General features: G+C 32.1%; 1 protein-coding gene across 5 annotated transcripts in view; it reads left to right on the top strand.

Moving 5' to 3' along the window:
• The window catches only part of LOC126738361 (cytochrome P450 6j1-like), a 67,740-nt gene extending 48,448 nt beyond the window's left edge, over positions 1–19,292 (top strand). For all 5 annotated transcript variants that reach the window (XM_050443661.1, XM_050443659.1, XM_050443660.1 and 2 more), the window contains exons 2-7: positions 3,250–3,866; positions 7,164–7,193; positions 7,249–7,457; positions 18,356–18,565; positions 18,618–18,869; positions 18,926–19,292. In XM_050443661.1, coding sequence (XP_050299618.1) covers positions 3,250–3,866; positions 7,164–7,193; positions 7,249–7,457; positions 18,356–18,565; positions 18,618–18,869; positions 18,926–19,089 — 1,482 coding nt within the window. In that variant the 3' untranslated portion in view covers positions 19,090–19,292. The remainder of the gene's footprint in view (positions 1–3,249; positions 3,867–7,163; positions 7,194–7,248; positions 7,458–18,355; positions 18,566–18,617; positions 18,870–18,925) is intronic.
• Positions 19,293–20,286: the final 994 nt, after the last annotated feature.

Here is a 20,286-nt window from a genome sequence, read left to right on the forward strand (position 1 = left end):
CTTTAAGACAATTGGGAAAATTGGCCATTATTGAAGGAATGATTAATTGCTAGAATACTTAATTTACTGCAATAATCTACAACAGTTTACTAATAATAGTGTACGACATATCACCAATTGGACAAATGGAAATAAAACAATGTTTTTCTTTATTATATTTATTATTTAATTTTCCTGAAAAAACTACTTAAAATGATATACATAATATACAATAATTTATTATAACAAACATAATATAAATTAGAATTAATCTAATAATGTTTAAAAGTATTTTATTAGCGCTGAACTACCCTAATTTTAAACATATTAGAAAAGGTTGTTAAATTTTTTGTGCTATTTTCTCATCATACATCTAAAGGCATTCTTATTAGGTTAATAATATCCTCATTTTATTAACACATATATAATCAATAGAGGATGAATTATCCTTATTTAATATGCACTTGTATCTGTTTCCTAAAGAAAAATTAAACAGGTTTTAAAATTATTTAAATTACAATTTAAATATTAATTTTTAAAATTAATTAAAAATTCTATAGCAGAGTATTATCGAAAGAAACAATATATCCATCTACAAAATAAACTCTTTATACTAAAAAGTTTATCATTTTCAAAGAGTTAAAAATGAAAACATCTGTCCTTGAATTAAGTTTTTATTAAATTATAGTTCCAAGATATGTTGTTAGTATTATAAGAGACCAACAAATATATACTATGTATAATATATATCATTTTCAAACATATTTGTGGGTCTCTTTTAATACTTACAACATATCTCGGAACCATAATATTAATAAAAACTTATTTCAAGGACAGATGTTTACATAAAATTAAAAAAAACTCCTAAAAAAGCACTAAAAAGTTGTAAGAAAAACATTAATTCTGATCCATTCGAGTACTCAGATTTCTTATCTCTATACCTGTGTCTCGTCTCAGTTAGCACAGTAAGTGGTATAATACTAGCATGAAATAAAATAGAAAAATAGGCAGTGCAAACATTATATGATTCAAAAAAAGACAAAATAAATGTTTAAAGAAATATGTATTGTAGTGTAAAGCCAGCAGTATCAGCATTATTAATATTTGTGGAGAGAACTGATCAGAAGAAATTCTATAGCTCAAAGTCTTAATAAAATTTACATTGCATATCGCTCTCCGTGTTTTTCTTGTAATGGGAACTGAAGGAAATTAAAAAAATCTTTTATTACTATGTTTCTCAGAACCATTTAAAATATACATACTCTTACATCAAGGAAATATTCAGGAAAATTTTAAATCAATTGTTGAATAGAAAATGAGAGGCCAGACATTTTGTAATATATATTGATAATAATCAAGTTAAGAATTAAATACTTGAAAAGTGAAACTTCTTCTTTGAAATCAACTGAATTTGATTTTATTAACAACTAAAGATTGACAATACAAAACCATAATAGTAATAAATAAAATTAGATTTTCTTACCAGAAACCTGGAATTGCTTGCTGCAAATCAATTAAAACATTACTCCCAATATTAAAAGAGAACTTTACAGAAAAAAAGTCATGAATTTAAAATAACATCCTTAAAACAAATAGCAAACTCAGCCCACGCTTGCATTCATTAAAATGAAAAACAAACTCAAATGGTATGACAATGACAAGTGATGTTCTATCAGTCAATATCAACAACTGTCTGTCAGCTCCCTGTCAATTTTGCTAAGCAAGATGGTCGACATACGATTCCCATTTTCACCATACAAGCTTCATACGTGTGGTTCGATTGAATTCTAGACGTTACTAGCTGAATACGTCACTAGATGGAGCCATGTGAATTATTATTTTTTAAGGTGTTGTATACATGAAGATGTACAGCAGGTGTATTAGATAAGGTAAATAAAAAAATAAGGATGTCCATGTACATAACAATGTGCACCAGGTCTGAAGGGGTTAATAAAAAAGTAGAACAACTTAAAAATCAAAAAAAAGCATAAAATTTTAAAAAGCAACAAAGTAAAATTATAATAAATTTTTTATTTATGTTTTACGTACATATTTATAAAAAAAAATATGATAATTATAATAGAAGTAAGGCTATATATTGTTCTAAAAAAAAACAAAAAGAAAAATTTTCAAATAAAAAATTACTAACAAAATTGTAGAAATCTAACATCTCTACTCTATCCTACTTGTTATGGAATAAAGGTCATCATGCCCCCTATGCCCATGTATTTGATGATAAAAACGACTAACCAACTCAATTTTTATAATACTTACCAACTGTGTCCTGTGGCTCAGATACGAATACAACTATCCTGTATCCAGTGATACTGTATGTGTTCAATTTTGGAATAGAAACTAGGTATGCACATAGTCAAACGCTATAGATACGTTTATAAAAATACCGTGAACAAAATATACTGTTTAATAAAACCGTACTAAGCCATAAGTGTAAAATTAGCTTTTAAATAGCCATTTTGATTTTCATTTTGCATAATGTATTTTGATTCCTATTAAGCCATCTTAAATTCTATTTAAGTCATCCGTCTACATAAATATTTTAGATCTGCTTAAAAATTTTAGATTCTGGCTACCTATCTACATTGCTACTTCTAATAATACATAAAGACAGCCAATTCTAATTTTAAAGCGTTTACAATTATTTTTTTTGGGATATAAAGCAAAACAAACGAAAGAACAAAAAAAGCAAAAAAAACTGTCAAAATATATAAAACAAAATGATATCCTTCACCTAGAAAATACAAAAAGAAAATCAAAAGATCACTGTTTTTCTGAAAAGAAAGTAATAGGTTACAAATAGAACAAATAATGCGTGAATTCTATAGTAAAAAAACATAATCATACTAAAGAAGTCGGCCTAAGGTATGGAAAGTAGGTGTAGGTATAGAAATGTTCCTTGAGTGCGAATCACTTTTCAAAAGGAAAAGGAAATAGTTACACACCTATAACTAAATAAAGGTGGCGAAAACCATAACAGACTGATCAATAATCAAAGTAATGGAATAGAATGTAAGATTAGCATACGTTAAAATCATAAATTAAAATATGATTGATTTTATAGTAAAAACTGTTTAGTTTTGATTCTAAATATTTTCGGCTTATTAAAGTTGTTTTTTTAATTCAGAAAATCCTACTATTAAATTAAAATTATTAATATTAATAATAAATCAAAATATTTAAAATTAAAATATCCAATATTCGTAACTTTAAAGTACAATTAAAATTATTAACTTTAAAACGGTATTTTTTCAGATGGATCCTGCTTCGCTCCTCCTAAGGTTATCATTCTTTGGACTGTTCCTGATACTGCTATACTTATACGCAACCAGAAACTTCAACTATTGGAAGAAGCGAAACATAAAATATGTAAAACCTGTTCCATTTATTGGTAACCTGGGTCCTATGATAACTTTAAAGAAAAATATCGGATTTTTCCTTTTGGATATGTGCGAAACACTTAAAAGTGATGTCTTTGGATTTTTTGCTTTTGACACGCCTTTTTTGGTAGTAACGTCACCGAAATTACTTAAAAACATCCTGGTAAAGGATTTTTCTATTTTTAACGACAGAATAGTATATTCTCCTAATGGTCATCCAATTTTGGAAAATGTAATGTTTCTCGCAAAAGGCCAATCTTGGAAAAACGTACGCTCCAAATCAAGTCCAGCATTTACCTCTGGCAAACTAAAGAACATGTTTTTACTGATATTAAAAGAATGTAAACTGCTTACCGACTACATTGACAAGTTTGTCGATATGCCTAACGTTGAGGCCAAAGAGATATGTGCTAAATATTCTACTAACGTTATAGCCAGATGTGCATTTGCAGTAGAAGCTAATTCGTTTGAAAGTGATGATGCCGAATTTAGGTATGATAAGAAAATAATAAATATATATCTACAATGTTAATTAATAGTTATTAACAAGTGAGTGACTATATAACATTAAATTTAATATTCATTTAATATATTCGATTATCATTAAGGAGGGACTAGAAGGATGTTCATGTAATTCAAACGAGGAAGAACAATTCTTTTTAGAGTTAAGCATGCAGTGGTAGAAAATGTTTTCTAATTATACTTTATTAACCTTAGTTATACTTACCTTAATGGTTTTTGTAAGCCATAGGTCTTTATTTGTAGTATCTTCAAAATCACAGAATATTACCACTAGTCATTATAGTCATTGCCACTAAATCATTAGTTCTATTATTAGAAATGTTAACTAAAGGTCCAGTTGTGTTTGGTTTCTCCTTGCATGGGAATCCTGGTGAGTCTACTGTTTCGCATCCTATCGACATGCTCTTTTTACTCTCCTCTTCTTTCTTGTGACCATTTAACAATATCGGACATTATATCACATCACTTCCGAATCTCATTGCTTCACTACCTGCCTTTCATTCTCAGTGTGATCCTTGCGATCGCTCGTAGGGTCCGCATTTTAGTCATTCGTAATGCTCTTTTTATCCGGTTGGTGTCAACTCTCGTTTCCGCTGCATAGATGAGGATAGACTTCACTGTTATTTTGTAGATATTATTCTTGTTGGTAATCGATAAGTATTTGTTTTTCCAAATAATATTATGTAGATATCCAGACTCTCGTTCTGTTTCATTTACTTATATTTTGATTTCACCATATTTATTTCAGCTGCTTGAAGCTTTTATCCTCAGGCATTCAAACTCATCACTTGTTCGATTGGTGTGTCGTTAAGTACCAGCTTGCATAATATTCGTTCCTTGCTTGGTCATAGATTTCGCTTTCGGTATTGAGATGCTTATGTTATATTTCTTTGAACATTGTCCTTATTTTCTGCTATGAGAATCGCATCATCTGCAGCAGAATATGTTAAATTCAGTTTGTCCCTTTTTGTAACCTTGTCCTACATTTTTTGTCAAGTTTATGATGTGGTCTATTAGTAGGTTAAAGAGTATCGGACTTCCTGTGATTTTCGGACTGGGTTACCTGATGCATATCCATATCTACACTTCCTCTCTAGTAGAGGCGCTTGACTGCATGTTTGTACTCTTGTTGGTATTGACTTTAATATATTCTATTGTTGTTGGCTCCTTGTTTTCGCAGGATCTTTAGCACATCCTTCAGTTGCACTCTATGAAATGCTTTGCTTAGGTCAATAAACCAGAGGAACGCAGGTTTGTTGGATTCTACGGACTTGTCGATGTTTTGGCGCGGTAAGAAGGTTGATTTTTTATCTATTCTGCGTAAAGTTCATAGAGTGATTGCCTACAGTACTTGATAGTTATTGGTTTATTACTTTGGTGAGCAGCTTCCTGGCGGTATTGAACATGTTTACACCTCGATAGTTCCTTTGATTCTTTCTTTTCTCCTGAAAGGGATTGTAATGCTAGATGTCCATTCCTAGAGTACTTCTTCTGTTGATATAATCATACCGTAAACGCAATATTTCTAGCATCAGTTTGCTTATTATTTTAGCTATTAATTTTCTGTTCTTCAATTTGTTGGTTACTGCTTTGATCTCTGTTTCATTTATAATGTGGTTCTCGATGTTGTTGGACATGGTTCATAAATCCACTTGTTCTTTGGTATTGTACAGACTATCGAGGTGGTATGTCCATTTTTTAGTGGAATTATTGAATACGATTTGTTTGTTTTATCACTCTCCTCGGTACAGCTCAAGTTGCATGACGGTGGTGAACTTTTTTCAAAAAATTTTTTTGATTTGTATTATTTTAGTATTGGCTATGTTTCTTCGGCACAACAAATGAATAATATCAGCAATACGTCTGCTAACATTGTTCATTTGTTTTGCTACTGATGAACTTAATGCAGGCTGCTCTTTTCTCTGCAGCGAGAAAGTTTATTTCTGTGGTTTATTTGCTAGCTATTGCATTTACGTTTACTTCTCTTTTGCAGCAATAATTATGATAATTATTTTAATTTTGGACGATGCCGTATCGATTGTATCCCCAGCTGTTATTAGAATTACTTCTATTCATTTCTTTAATTATGATTTATTTAATTCTTTGATGCTGTTGTTGTAGAAAAATTAGTTCTATGTTGAATTCTTCATGGATAATTGGTAATTTTTTACAGAAGCATTTATTTTACATAGCATTCTGTGTTCACTTTCCATATCCAAAGAAACAAGCGATTGTACCTCCAGGATCTGCGTTGAGTGAATGTTTTTTTTGGTTATAACGTATTCTGTAGTAGACTGTTGATATCTAGAGTTAAACTTCGATATTTTGTAAAGACCGAATGTGTTATTTATCCGTAGTTCTAATTAACTGCAAGTTCCTAGAAAGAGTCTACCATTTTCATTTGATGCGTTTTTATTAAATTCTTGTGTAATCCTGTCGATGACCATATTGCCGATTCTAGCGTTTAAGTCTTCGTGCTAGGATAGGCCTATTTTCATGGGGTTTGGTATTTCAAAGAGCTCAGTCCATTGATATTTCAAAGTCCCAGACTAAATATGTCTCTCTCGATTCTTTCTTGTCCAATATACATATATAAGTAAGTAATTGTATTTTATTGTTTCGTCTCCCTTTTTTTATTTTAAATAATGCACATGTATCTAATTAAAGTTTGTGTACTTCCACGAGGATTTTCTGGTTTTTTGAATTTTAGAGTTAATGTTAAAACATCTTACTCTCACTCTTAATATTTTCGTTTTCCATTCTTCATGAGGTAGGTTGGCTAACTTGACTCCTTTTATCCAGGATTGGGACCGGCTGAGGTCGGAATCGACAATCAACTCTGCCTAAGGAAGGCGTAGATTGAATCGAGTAGTTCGATTGCCGCAAGTAATGTTTAGTTCTTAAAGATAAGTTGAACCAAACAGTGATTTAAGCATTATTTAATTTATTGGTTTGACTTATATTTAAGAACGAGAATGATCTGGGCTTCTAATGTATTTTATATGGTTTACAAGATTTTTGTATATTTGTAATTGTAACTTGTGGACAACAGATTTTTATTATTTTTTACCGCCCTAAAGAAGGTCTAATTTACGCTCAAACGACGGTAATTTCAAAAATTTAAAACCTGAGTTTTTATTAGACCCCACATCTAATTGACGTAGTATGGTGCGTGTAAAAATATAATACAAAAATATTGTGTCTTGCATTTAAGCTTGCCCTTTTTTTATCCAAAAATATGCTTAATAAAGTTTTATAATTTTTTAGGAAAATTGGAAGCCGGCTAATCAATATGAAGTAAGCGTTCCTTAAAATATTTATTATTATATTTATTTTATTGCTATTTTTTTAGACTGTCAACAGCCATAAGACAAACCATATGCTGGTTCTCGCCAATGATAGTTAAGTTATTTGGAATTTCCGTTTTCGAAGGAAGTTCTGTTACAAGGTTATCGGCAATTTTTAAAGAAGTCTTACATACAAGAATGAATTCTAACGAGAATACATCGAACGATTTAATAGATGTACTGTTAGAGTCCAAGAAAAAAGGATCGGAATTATGTAAGTCGTATATATTTTACATTTCCATAAGCGCATTTTCGAGCGGAATTATCTAATTCTAATTAATTAACAATATTAATAATGTAATAAAAATATTTAAAAAATTACCATTGAGAGCTGGTTTGGGATATGGTTTCAACTACCTTTCTGATTATGTGCCTCTACTTCTTTTATCAACTCGTAGTCCGCCGCTCCTCAGCCATATAGCAGGTCTCGCACATTCTTAACGAGCTTTAACAGCTTCATCTAATAATCTACTGTATGGCTACCGCTGTTATTAAAACCCGTTATTAACTTCTGATTAAAAATAATAAATAACCTGTATTGGTTTGGTGGGTTTCAATGATGGACTGTATCGACTTTTATAATATTTATTTTACACCAAACTCATAAAATAGCTTTTAACTTTTGTTGGATACAAAAAAGAACGTATAGGTTTCGCCATCTTGGGTTGAGCCTCCTTTCGCGACACTGTTGCCGGTTCGACGTTTATTAAAAATTTTTTAAGAAAATTTGGGACTTAATATACTCCCGCCTTGAAAGTATCCACTTTCAATCAACACATTACAACCTCTTTTACAATATTAACTTATGAATTTATATTCAAAACATTTTTTAGTCATATTTCAAGTCCGAACAAAATGGAAGAAGAGTTCCACGAAATTACTTAAAATCGGTTCGTTGGTTTTGATCCAAGAGGACAACACTCCACCACTATTATGGAAAATTTGACGGGTTGTAAAATTATTTCCTGGAAAGTGTATATATATATATATATATATATATATATATATATAAGTCCATAGTTTTTCAAGCTTCAACAACTAAGCTTCACCGGAACCCGCCTCTTGTTCAGGAGTCCCACTGCCAAAGTCTACCTTATCATTTTCCTCCACAGGCAAGACGCAACACTTGTTTACTCCTCTCCGGAATACTCCATTCGTTGTTTGAAGATCTACAACCCTATTGATCCCATCCTTTCCAGGAAATAATTTTACAACACGTCAAATTTTCCATAACAGTGGTGGAGTGTTGTCCTCTTGGATCAAAACCAACGAACCGATTTTAAGTAATTTCGTGGAACTCTTCTTCCATTTTGTTCGGACTTGTAGTTCGAATATATATTGCTTTTTCCACTGCTGCCAAAAATCTTGTACTATACTCTATTTCAGAAGTGTATAGAGCAATAAACTGGGGAATTCCGTTCTGTTTGGCTACATTTCGTGGTAGTTCATAGGCGCAGGTACTTATAATATTTATGAATTTAATTTTCACGGATTAAATGCCTTTATTTTGAAAGAGATTAAATACTAAATAAATACTTTTAATCCTTTTGTATAGGTACCTATCTTTTAACGCTTTGTAACATGCCAAAATGGGGTCAGGTAATATATACAGACTATAAATACTTTTAAATCATATTTTAAACGTTAGTAGTCACTGCTACGCTGTAGTGTAATCACAATAGTATTATCCCAATATTTAAAAAATTGAGGTATTCAGTCCAACGAAAAGATGTACTAAAAATTCTCCACTATCGCTGAGTGAAAAAGTTATATTTTAAATGTACATGATTGCATAAAACACGATTACCCTAGTTTTACTGTGCAAGAAATTGTTGAAAAATGTTCTCGAATGAGTGGAATTGGAAAGTCCACCATTTTCAAATTGTTGCGGGAAAGAAAAGTAGCAGGTCAAGTGGAATCTCCCAAGGAAAAGCCAGGACGACCTACAAAAGTCCTTGATGAAAATGCTAAATGTATAATTCGAAGAAAAGTTCACTCTTTTTATTTTAAAAAAGAAATACCCACCCTAGACAAAATTTTAATGGAGCTTGGCCGAGATGACAGTATTCCGTTGATAAGTAGAAAACTTTTATGGAAAACTTTAAAAAATATGGATTTTGCCTGGGAAAAGCATAGCCACAAAGCACTTTTACTGGAGAGCGACGAAATTGTTTGTTGGAGACGACAATACTTGAGAAGTATCAAGCAGTACCGCAGGGAGCAAGAGAAAGTTTTTTATCTTGATGAGACGTGGATTAACGAAGGTTATATGGTCCAAAAAATGTGGCAAGACAAAAATATAACCAGTGCTCGCCAAGCTTTCATAGAAGGCCTGTCTACGGGTATTAAAGTACCTTCGGAAAAAGGAAAAAGACTTATAATCACACATATTGGAAGCGAAGAGGGATTTTTAAAAGAAGGTCTGCTAACCTTTGAGTCGACTCGCACAGGAGATTACCATGAAGACATGAACTCAGACGTTTTCGAAGACTATTTTGGTGAAATGATAAAATTTCTTTCGGCTAATTCGGTGGTGGTTATGGATAACGCAAGCTATCATTCACGGCGAATAGAGAAGATGCCAACTTCAAGTTGGAGAAAGCAAGAAATTATCGATTGGCTGACTGCAAAAGGTATTGCGTTTGAAGCAAATTTGATAAAAAAAGAACTGCTGGCAATAGCAAACTTACACAAAACTCGTTTCATGAAATACGCCGTGGAAGATATAGCCGAAAAATATAATATAACTGTACTGCGCTTACCGCCATATCATTGCGAACTAAATCCTATAGAACTGATATGGGCGCAGGTAAAAGGATTTGTAGCAAGACAAAACACGACTTTTAAAATGAAAGATGTTAAGCTACTGTTTGATCAAGCCATTACGGAAGCGACACCAGAGAATTGGCGAAAAGCAGTCCAGCATGTAATTAAGCAAGAGGACAAAATGTGGGATCTTGACAACCTCATCGATCAGACAGTCGATCCTTTAATTATAATGTCAAAAGGTGATGACAGTTCGTCAGATGACGAAGAAGACTACAATCTATTATAATTTAAAATTGTTATACACTGTTCAAAAAGTGCCAGATCCAAAAGTGACATTTTCAACTGTTTTACTCTACATATTATGTTCAATAAATTTGTGAAAAAATATATTATTCCATTTAAACAAAAGTAACTTTCTAAAATAAAATAGCATTTAAGTACATTAATTATAAGGTAAAAAACAAGTCCCAGTTGCACGCCTTTGGCGAACCGTTTTCAATATTTATCAGTGGGTAACAGTGGGCAAAACTCATAAATTGACCCAAAACCGGGTGGCACTACCTGCAATCAACGAAAAGAAAGAATTTTACATTGAAACTAATACCCAACTAAGGTAGTGGCATAAAATATTGGTGGATCACCAGGTACCACTTTTGCATACCTAATGAGGTTTTATTGCTCTACACACTTCTGAAATAGAGTATAGTTTTTGCAACCTTTGGAAATGGGTTATCTGGAGATTTGGTCATGTCAAGATACGGTATCGACGTTAAGGATCGCCCAATCAGGAAATGAGCGGGTGTGAGCACTGCCAGATCTTCAGGATCAGAGGATAATGGGAATAATGGACGGGAATTAAGGATACTTTCTATTTGTATAATAACCGTGTTAAATTGTTCAAAATTTAATTGAGCATTCCTGACTGTCCGTTTCAGATGGAATTTTGCACTCTTGATACCTGCCTCCCATACTCCTCCAAAACTGGGAGAACGAGCAGGGATGAATAGCCACGTTATCATGTCCTTTAATAAGGATTCCGCAATTTCATTATTATTTTTTATTAAAAACTTTGCTAAGTCTTGTAATTCTCGGTTGGCCCCTTGAAAGTTTGTCCCGTTATCCGAACAAATAATGAATGATTTTCCACGTCACGAAGTGAATCGATCTAACGCTGCTAAAAATGCTTTAGTGGTCAACTCTGTAACCATTTCTAAATGAAAATTTTTGGTATATAGACATAATTATAAATAAACATAAATAAACTTTGATCATTTTTGATCCGAGCGGCGTTAAACGGTCTCGCACCAAGAAAGGACCGCCGTAATCTACCCCTACGTGGGTAAAAACTGACACCTCCGTTACTTTAACATCAGGTAAGTTTCCCATCAAATAATGCTGGTTACAAGGTTTAACTTTAAAACATGTGATGCATTTTCGAATTCGAATTACTAATTTACAATTTTTTCATGGAATTTCTACCATGAATTAGCCAAAATCTTTCCCTTACGGACGCTAACAAATTTTCAATTTGGGCCCCGCAATACATCAATCTCTGATGCTCCGCTTCTAGAATTAAAGTAGTCAGTTTATGCGATGATGGTAAAACTATCGGATGTTTCTTATCGTAAGAATAACACGAATTCTGAAGCCTTCCCCCTACGCGAATTAAATTATTACGGAGAAACGGATTCAAATTTAACAACTTGCTCTTATTGCTTAATGTTTTTTTTATTAACTAACGCTAAATATTCCTTTTGAAAGCAATCTTGTTGGACATTATTTACTAAGATACCTAAACAATCTTGAATTTCTGTAGACAAGATTTTACCTGTATTTATTTTGGATTTTTTCCTAACCATTGACTTACAATTCTGGTAAAATCGAAAGACAACTTAAAATTCTAGTCATTTTACCGATCGACGAATAATTTTTTAAGAAATTCTCGTTTATGAAAGATGATGTGTTTTGTGGCTGTGTGCGCTAATGTTTTTTGTTTTAAAACCTTTTGCTCGGGAATTTCGTTTTGAACTTCGATTTCTTGTAAATTCCATTCCGAGTTATCAAATTTAAAATATTCTGGACCTTGCCACCAGAGTTCTGAGGTTTGGATAGCCGAGGGATTTGCACCCCGTGTTATTAAGTCTGCGGGATTCAGTGGAATCCAGTTTAAAGTGATCATCGAGTCCGTCCAGTAATATTTTTTGTCAAATTTTATTTTTAACGAGTCCCGAATCTTTTTTGCCAAGTGCGCAAGGGTAACTGCGCTACATAATTCCAGCCTGGGTAAGTTTATTTGTTTTATAGGTGCTACTCGCGATTTCGCACATAACAGTTGAGAAGTAATATAATGTTCGGATATTTTACACCGAATATAAAAACAAGTACCGTAGGCTCGCATGCTTGAATCACAAAAGCCGTGAAGTTCAATAAAAATATATTCTGAAATAACTTGGCGCGGAATTTTAAATTTATTAATTTCAGGTAATCCATTTTTATATTTAATCCATTCAAACTTTAACTCTTTAGACAATTCTTCGTCCCACGAAATATTTGATTTCCATAGCTCTTGCATGAATAGCTTATATAGCTACAATGATAATGGGTTGTAATAAACCTAAAGGGTCAATAATTTGGCAAATTATTGATAATACGGAGCGTTTTGTAATTTGTTTGCCACTTATCTGACTTATTTCATCGATAGAATACTGAATTAAATCTAAATTAGAGTTTCAGTATACAGGGTGTCCGCTAATTAATAATACATGGAAAAACCACAGATTCCTGATGTAAAAATATTACGATTTAACTATATTTACCTATATCCAAAAGTTGATATTAACTGAGATACAGGGTGTTAAACTTAAAACTTTTTTTTTGTTTTTCCCCAATAACATTAACAAAAGTTAACTTTTTTCACAAAAATTTGTAGTTAGGGGTTTTTTAGGCCGAGAAATTCATTTTTTTAACAAATTGAGTGTACAATGTAGGGGGCGCTGTCTGCGACATCTTTTTCTCTTTCATAAGGTCATAACTTTTTTGTGCTTAACTGTATTTAAGTTTTTATTGAAAATAATACTTTTTTCATATTTTTTACGTAAAAAAGGTATACTACTTTTGGGTCGCTCAGAGTCGCCGTTTTCGAAATATCTGCCTTCAAATTATTTAGTACAGCAGCTCAAGCAGGCAATATTGTCTTGTTACTCTTTACCAATCATTTTTTACATCATAAATAATGTTTTAGTATAAGTCATTGAGAATAATGCAGACAAAAATTGGATTATCATTTAATTAACTTTATTTAAAATAACTATGACACTAGAAAATCTATTGAAAGAAAATAACATTAACGAAAACAAACTTAACTATGCGACTGATAACTTTTCCATTTTGAAACTGTGAAGAGATTTAGTAAAAAAATAGATCTGCTTTTGACAAAAACTGTTCAAAATGTCTACCATTCACTTCAATACATTTAACAGTTCTTTTGCTAAAAGATCTCCTAATTTTAAAAAATAATTGTTCGTTTCGTAGCTTTTGTGCAGCATATAAAATTCTCTGCCATAGTTCTTCTCTGGAATTCACCATTTCTTTGTAAACGAGCGACTTCATATAGCCCCATACGACCTTTCCATTCTTTTTTAGGCTACTCTGAGTTTGGTTGCTGCAGCCTGGGTTAAGTTAAGGGAGTGTTTTACCACCGTAAGGGAGCAGCATCATTTCTTTCATCGATCTTTTTCAGGTGATTTTATATATTGCTTGTAAAGATATCTGATAGAGCTCTTTGCAATTCAGTGGAAATTTGGATTTCTTGATTGAAGTATTTATATTTCTGAACTAATAATATTTCGTTACCAGCAGGTTTTAATTTTTTAACATCTTGTACCTTTTTTTCGATATTATAGTTGTGGTGGCGTTGCTGTAAATGCGTTCGGTCGACGAAGGCCAGTAACAGGAGTCAGTTGTATTTAATGGATTTTTCTTTAAGGCGTTTTATACAGTGGACAAGGTCGTAAGTGCCAAGGGTTGTCCTGCCTGCTCTCTAGATGAAAAAGTCCAATTTTCTTCTCGATCTAATTGATTTATTATTATTTTTGTAAATAACTCGTCGAGGTGGTGTTCCTCATCAAAGTTTTGCCCACTCTTATAGAATTCTGTATAGAGTTCTTCTAGTACCCTTAATAAGTTTTCTCTGTAAGTGGTCATAAATCCATTTTTGTGTTTTGATTTGATTAAGGGAGGATGGGGCAAGTGAGACACCTTAAGGCTCTGCGGCGTATAACTTACTAAGTTTTAGAAATAAAAAAGACTTTCATCGTTTGTAACACGAGTTACAAACGATGAAAAAACGGAAAAATATCAAACATGAAAAATTACTCTCTTGCCCCAAGTTATAGGGGTAAGTGAGTCACCCACATCGGGCAAGTGAGTCCAAATGCTAATTAATCAACGACAATTGTTACAAACATAATTATTAGTATCTGGCTCATTATCGGAACAATCCTCATGAAACCAGGCACCACATTGCATGCACATTATCCATTCTTCTTAACAAGGGTCTTCGTAGGTCTCATGACAGTAAATGCATAATGTGTTTTTCTCTTCGTTCGGCATCGTTTTTATGTTGTGTTGTTTCTCTTCTGCTCTTGACGTGGCACTTTGCTTTTTTTGCTTAGAAATTCCTTCTTTTAATTTTTTTCCATTACTAGTACTTGTCCCTGCTTTGTCGTCTAGTTTCTTTTTTATTTGCTTAGCTTTCACTGGTTTTAATTTTTCTTCCAATTGATCTTTGTAAGAAGAACTGGTTATTATTTTAGATTCATCTATGCGCCTAGATTTGGATTTGGCATTTTCTTTCTTTTGAGAGGGTTTTAGAACTGAGCTTAAAGTTAAAACTGAAACATAACTACATGATGGTTGCTCTTGTTTAAACTTGTTTACTAATTTTTTAGAAGTACTCTGGATATCATCTATTCTCTCTGCTGGCGCAAAGTCACTGTCTTGAAACACATCTGGATTATATGGGTAGATTCCTGGTTTTTCAAAACCTTTAATAATATTTATTGGTGTAAAAGCCTTAATAAGCGCATTTTTAAAAATAGGAGCCATATCATATTCTGTGATCCTAAGGCCTGGATGATTTGTAAGCCAGTGATCCATTTCTCCTGCCAGATAGGTTTTAAATGGTCCAAAGACGCTTACGTCCAGCGGTCGTAACTTATTTGATGTATGAGGAGGTAAGGTTATAATAGAAACTCCTGATTTTCTAGCCAGGTTTACTAAATTAATGGACTTATGACTTGAATGTCCATCTAGTATCAGTAGACTTGGACAATCTGTTGTTGTTTTACTGCAGCCTATAAAATAATTTAAAAATTTGATAAATAGGTCAGCATCCATCCAGCCTGATGGAGCAGAAAATCCTACTGCTCCAGGAAATGAACCGCTCAAAAAACCAGGATTCATTCGAACACGAGGGAAGACCATAAATGGTGGAATAAACGTACCTGTAGTGCTGACACAATCTAATAAAGTTGTGTTTTTTCCTTTCTCTAAAGAAGTTAATCTTCCCACTTGCTTTCTTCCTTTTTCAGCTAAAATTTTTCCCGGTTTTTGAACGCAGGTAATCCTCGTCTCATCACAATTAAATATCCGATGGGGCGGAACATTAAACTTGTCCAAGGTCTTTTTTAGGTTTTGAAAAAAATCATTAACCCTAGATTTGGAAAATCCTGTTACTCTTGCAATGCTGGTTGCTTCAGGTCTTCGAATGGAGAGGATTTTCTGACGATTTAAAAATGAGCTCACCCAATCTTTTCCTGCAAGTTTTCAATATTTATTAAAAGGATGACTTATTTGATTGGCTTCAGCAAATTGAAATGCAATCCTTCGAAGAAGGATAAAAGAAAATGCCTTTAAATTGGGGAAAATCCTTACTGATTTCGCTTAAAATATTATAAAACAACACGCAAATTTTAAAAAATGTTAATATTTACCTTAATTTTAGTAATTTTTAGCTCAATGCTTAAAGACACAATACGCGCTAATAGACATGTACAGTAATATACACTACACTGATCACTGTCGTGCTATGATGCCGGTTGCTCGACATATGAACACGAAACACACTTGCCCCCTATGATTCACTTCCCCACTCTCCCCTACTTCTTGTTTTGGCATTACTTCATTTTCTTCTTATAACTTTGAGACTATTATTATTATTATTATTATTATTTGTTTGTTATTTTTGTTGTTGTTCATTTTTGTACTTTTGATAATTGTCATTTGATAGATTTGAGGACTCAGACTAGGGGTTGATTTCTTTTGGCATTAAGCTTTCTGGCTTTCCTCGGCAGCTACCAATATAATAACATTTTGGTCTGTGTTTTGCTTCCTTTCAAAGATAACGTTTTGTGTTCTTGGAATGTATCTAAATTTTCAAGACCTGTAAGCGTGCATTCTGTTTTAATCATTTGATACCCCTTTTTTCGAATGTCTATTTGTATTGAAGCTATCTTCAGTCTGGGCTCGCTACCCGTTAAAAACTGGTAAGACTGGAACATCTTTAAAGATTTGCTTTTTGTTAATAATAATTGTTCAATTTTTGTTTTTGGTAGTTATAGGTCAAAAAAACTAGTTCAGACGATCAATTATACAGGGTGTTCATTTGAAAATTTCCCACCACGGTTTTATCGAAAACCACTGTTTAAAAAAAAAAAAACGCCGAAATACGTCAAAAGGTTTGTCAAGGGGGACAACTTTCTGACCTAAAATTACTTCACCCGCTTTCACCCTCTGCCCCCCAGGGTCACCTCTTAAAAATTTTAAATGGTAAGGGCTATCGAGGAATCGCTTGTTTAAAAGGTCTTTCAAAGTCTTTTATTTTGACGTTTGATTTTTTTAAATCGGTGGAAAAGTTAGAAAAATCTTTGTTTATCTTAATTTGTTCAGATAGAAAACAAAAACATGAAAATATCAGTTTTTATTTCAATAAGTGTTCAAAATGTTGCCCGTTTTTGGCCAAACAATGATATAGGCGATGTTCAAATTCCTGACGGACATTTTCAAAAACATGTTGTAGGATATCATGACAGCTGTCAATGATGCATTGACGAAGTTCATCCAAACTTTCAGGTTGAGGAGTAAACACAATAGATTTCAAATGACCCCATAGAAAAAAGTCGAACGGCGTTATATCAGGAGATCTAGCAAGCCATTCTCTAGGCCCCCTTCGCCCTATCTATTTATCTATAAAATCGTCGCCTGATATATTTTTCCAGCAAGACGGCGCTCCTCCTCACTATATTCTTCCCGTTCGGCAATGGCTATAACTGAAAATTGTCCCCTTTGACAAACCTTTTGACGTATTTCGGTGTTTTTTTTTAAACAGTGGTTTTCGATAAATCCGTGGTGGGAAGTTTTCAAATGAACACCCTGTATATTTTGTCAATATTTCAATCTCTATAAGATCATCCTCAGAACTTTAAAATATACATAAATAGCAAATAAACTTATTAAATAAAAAAAAAATACCTTTTTATATATAATTTTTCAATTTAATAATTTACCCATTTTATACAATTAAAATGATAATAAATATAATTTTCTGAAAAATGGAATATAAAACTCAACTATAATAAAAAAACTCAACACAATCTCTAAACCATTCAAATTTGAAATAAAATATCAGTAATAAGATTCTATCAAAACTAAAAACTTCATATACATTCTTATAGATTATTCTCGTTAATAATAATAATCAGGTAAAGTTAAGGATCAAAAATTAGTTGATAATTTGTTAGAAAAAATATATACAATTTTCGTTTAAATGCCAACGTTGTTGCTCTTAAAAAGATATACTTCGTTATAATATGTAGGGTTTTATAAATGTTGACGTTAAAGTTTCTACTTGATGATGTGTCTGAAAAATAAGACAAGAAAAATATACTTGAATTTTAAATGACGTTTTTTCTTATTCTTTTTCTTTTATCGTGAATGCATATCATGTATACGTATATAGTATCATAAAAATTATTTTATAGGTTTAGGACAATAGTAATTTTAACTTATTATTCAGGCAAAATTTTTTACCGAAGTAAATCCAAATGGTAAAATAGAAGCTCGTGATAATATGCGTCGCTCAAATATAATTATATTACACAACAATAAAATATATATGTATACTCAAAAAATCAACGAAAACAATCAGTGATTGCTTATTACATACTCAACATATTACTTTTTTTGGTTCTCACTAAAGACTTATTAAAAATTGTATCACTATTCCTATACAATTTATTTTTTATCCAAGTTATTGCTAAAATAAATAAATATCTAATTTTTTAGCTGAAGACTTCATGGTAGGGTCAGCCGTTCAATTTTTCACTGCTGGATTTGAAACAGTTAGTAGCGTATTAAGTTTTACGTTATACGAACTTACTGTTAATCCAGATATACAGCAACGTCTAAGAAAAGAAATTCTGAAACATATTGATGAGAACGGATTCACTTATGAGTCCCTTAATGCTATGAAATATTTAGATATGTGTGTATCAGGTTGGTAATCTATATTTATAAAATTTTGAAAATTCTCATTATTACTTTTTAGAGACCTTAAGAAAATACCCTACTTTACCCTTTCTTGATAGGGTATGCAATGCAGATTATAAGCTTACCGACGAGATCACAATTGAAAAAGGAACTAAGATATTTGTTCCTCTTTTCGGATTGCATTATAATAAAGAATTATTCCCTAACCCCTATAAGTATGATCCAGAAAGATTTGCAGATAAATCAGTGATTAATGCTGACAATATGCTCTACTATATGCCTTTTGGTGAAGGACCAAGGATATGTATTGGTAAGTTAACTGTTTTGACTTTCATTGCAAATAATACGCATTTACATATTTAACAGGAAACAGATTTGGTCTTATGGGAGTAAAAACCGCCCTTGTTTCAATTTTATCTAAATTCGATTTGGTAAAGAGCGATAAAACTCCGGAACACATTAATTTTGATCCTAAAGGCATTGTGCTGCAGTCAACAATAGGAATTCCAATTACATTCAAGCATTTGTAGAAGAGTCACTGCAAAATACTCGCATATTTTGTGACAAATACTTAGATAGTATCAGTCTAGTTAAATATAAAAGAATGGAATGTACTTTTGAGTTATGTAAACAATGATGACAGTTTATTTCTTAAATAGACAAATTACCTCAATGACTATATAATTTGTATGCTAGCACCTTATAGACAAATATATAATTGTTTATAAAATTCTGATTGGCTTATTATTTTTCAAATAAATAACCCGGAATACGTGGATTTGGCTATAAAGTGATCCTGACGATAACGTTGACGATGGGCCCAAACGTTAAACAAGACTACACTATCTAATATATTATATATATAGGTTGGGGAATCGATTGTTAAGCATATAGAGCTGCTTAAAGTTAAAATAGAGCAATGCGCACGCAGGCATTTAGAGCGCTTTCCTATTCACATGCTACGTGTCGTATAATGAAAATTAAAGCGTTATTCTAAGAAAAATAAATATAAACTTTGATGAGAGTAGAAAAATTAAACTTATAACTCTTAAAAATAAACATAACAAAATTCAAATAATATTTGGAATAAAAGGCTTAAACAGACCTACTTCTTGGGTTAAACCACGGCTTGGGATAACCTGTAATAAAAGTCATTTCGTATTTTTTTTTACTAAAACAGCATTATGGGGGAGACAAAGCCGTTTTATTAAATATCTCAAGTCTAAATCAGGGAGGATGTAAATGACAAGAGGAATTTGGTCTTGAGGTAACTTAAGGTATTTTTTTGCCTAAAATATCAGCCTATTCAATTTTTGACGATACTAAATGCGAAATTACAAATTTCTGTGCTTATTTTTCCGCGACCAATATCGAACAAGGGAAGGATTGTGCTTTCTAGGTAACGAAAAAGAATATATATCTGAAAATAGACCATTCTGTAAAAAATATCTTACTTTTTCTATCAAGGCTTAACACAATTCCATTCTTAAAAATAGGTGTTCGGTAAATATCCCTGAATTTTGGAATATTCGAAACATTTGTAGTCATGTTTTTTCCAAATATTGGAAATATTTAATGCTCTATACACAGTTCTTTTCCAACAATTCTACTTGATATTGTTAAATCCAATTTAGGGTAACTAATAACCATTTTTTCCAGTCGTTCTTACTCCTAGACTCATTCGATAGAAAGTTTTTGCACTGTAGTGTAAAATTTATGATAAAACC

This window comes from Anthonomus grandis, chromosome 7 (genome assembly GCF_022605725.1).
Source record: "Anthonomus grandis grandis chromosome 7, icAntGran1.3, whole genome shotgun sequence".
NCBI lineage: Eukaryota > Metazoa > Arthropoda > Insecta > Coleoptera > Curculionidae > Anthonomus > Anthonomus grandis.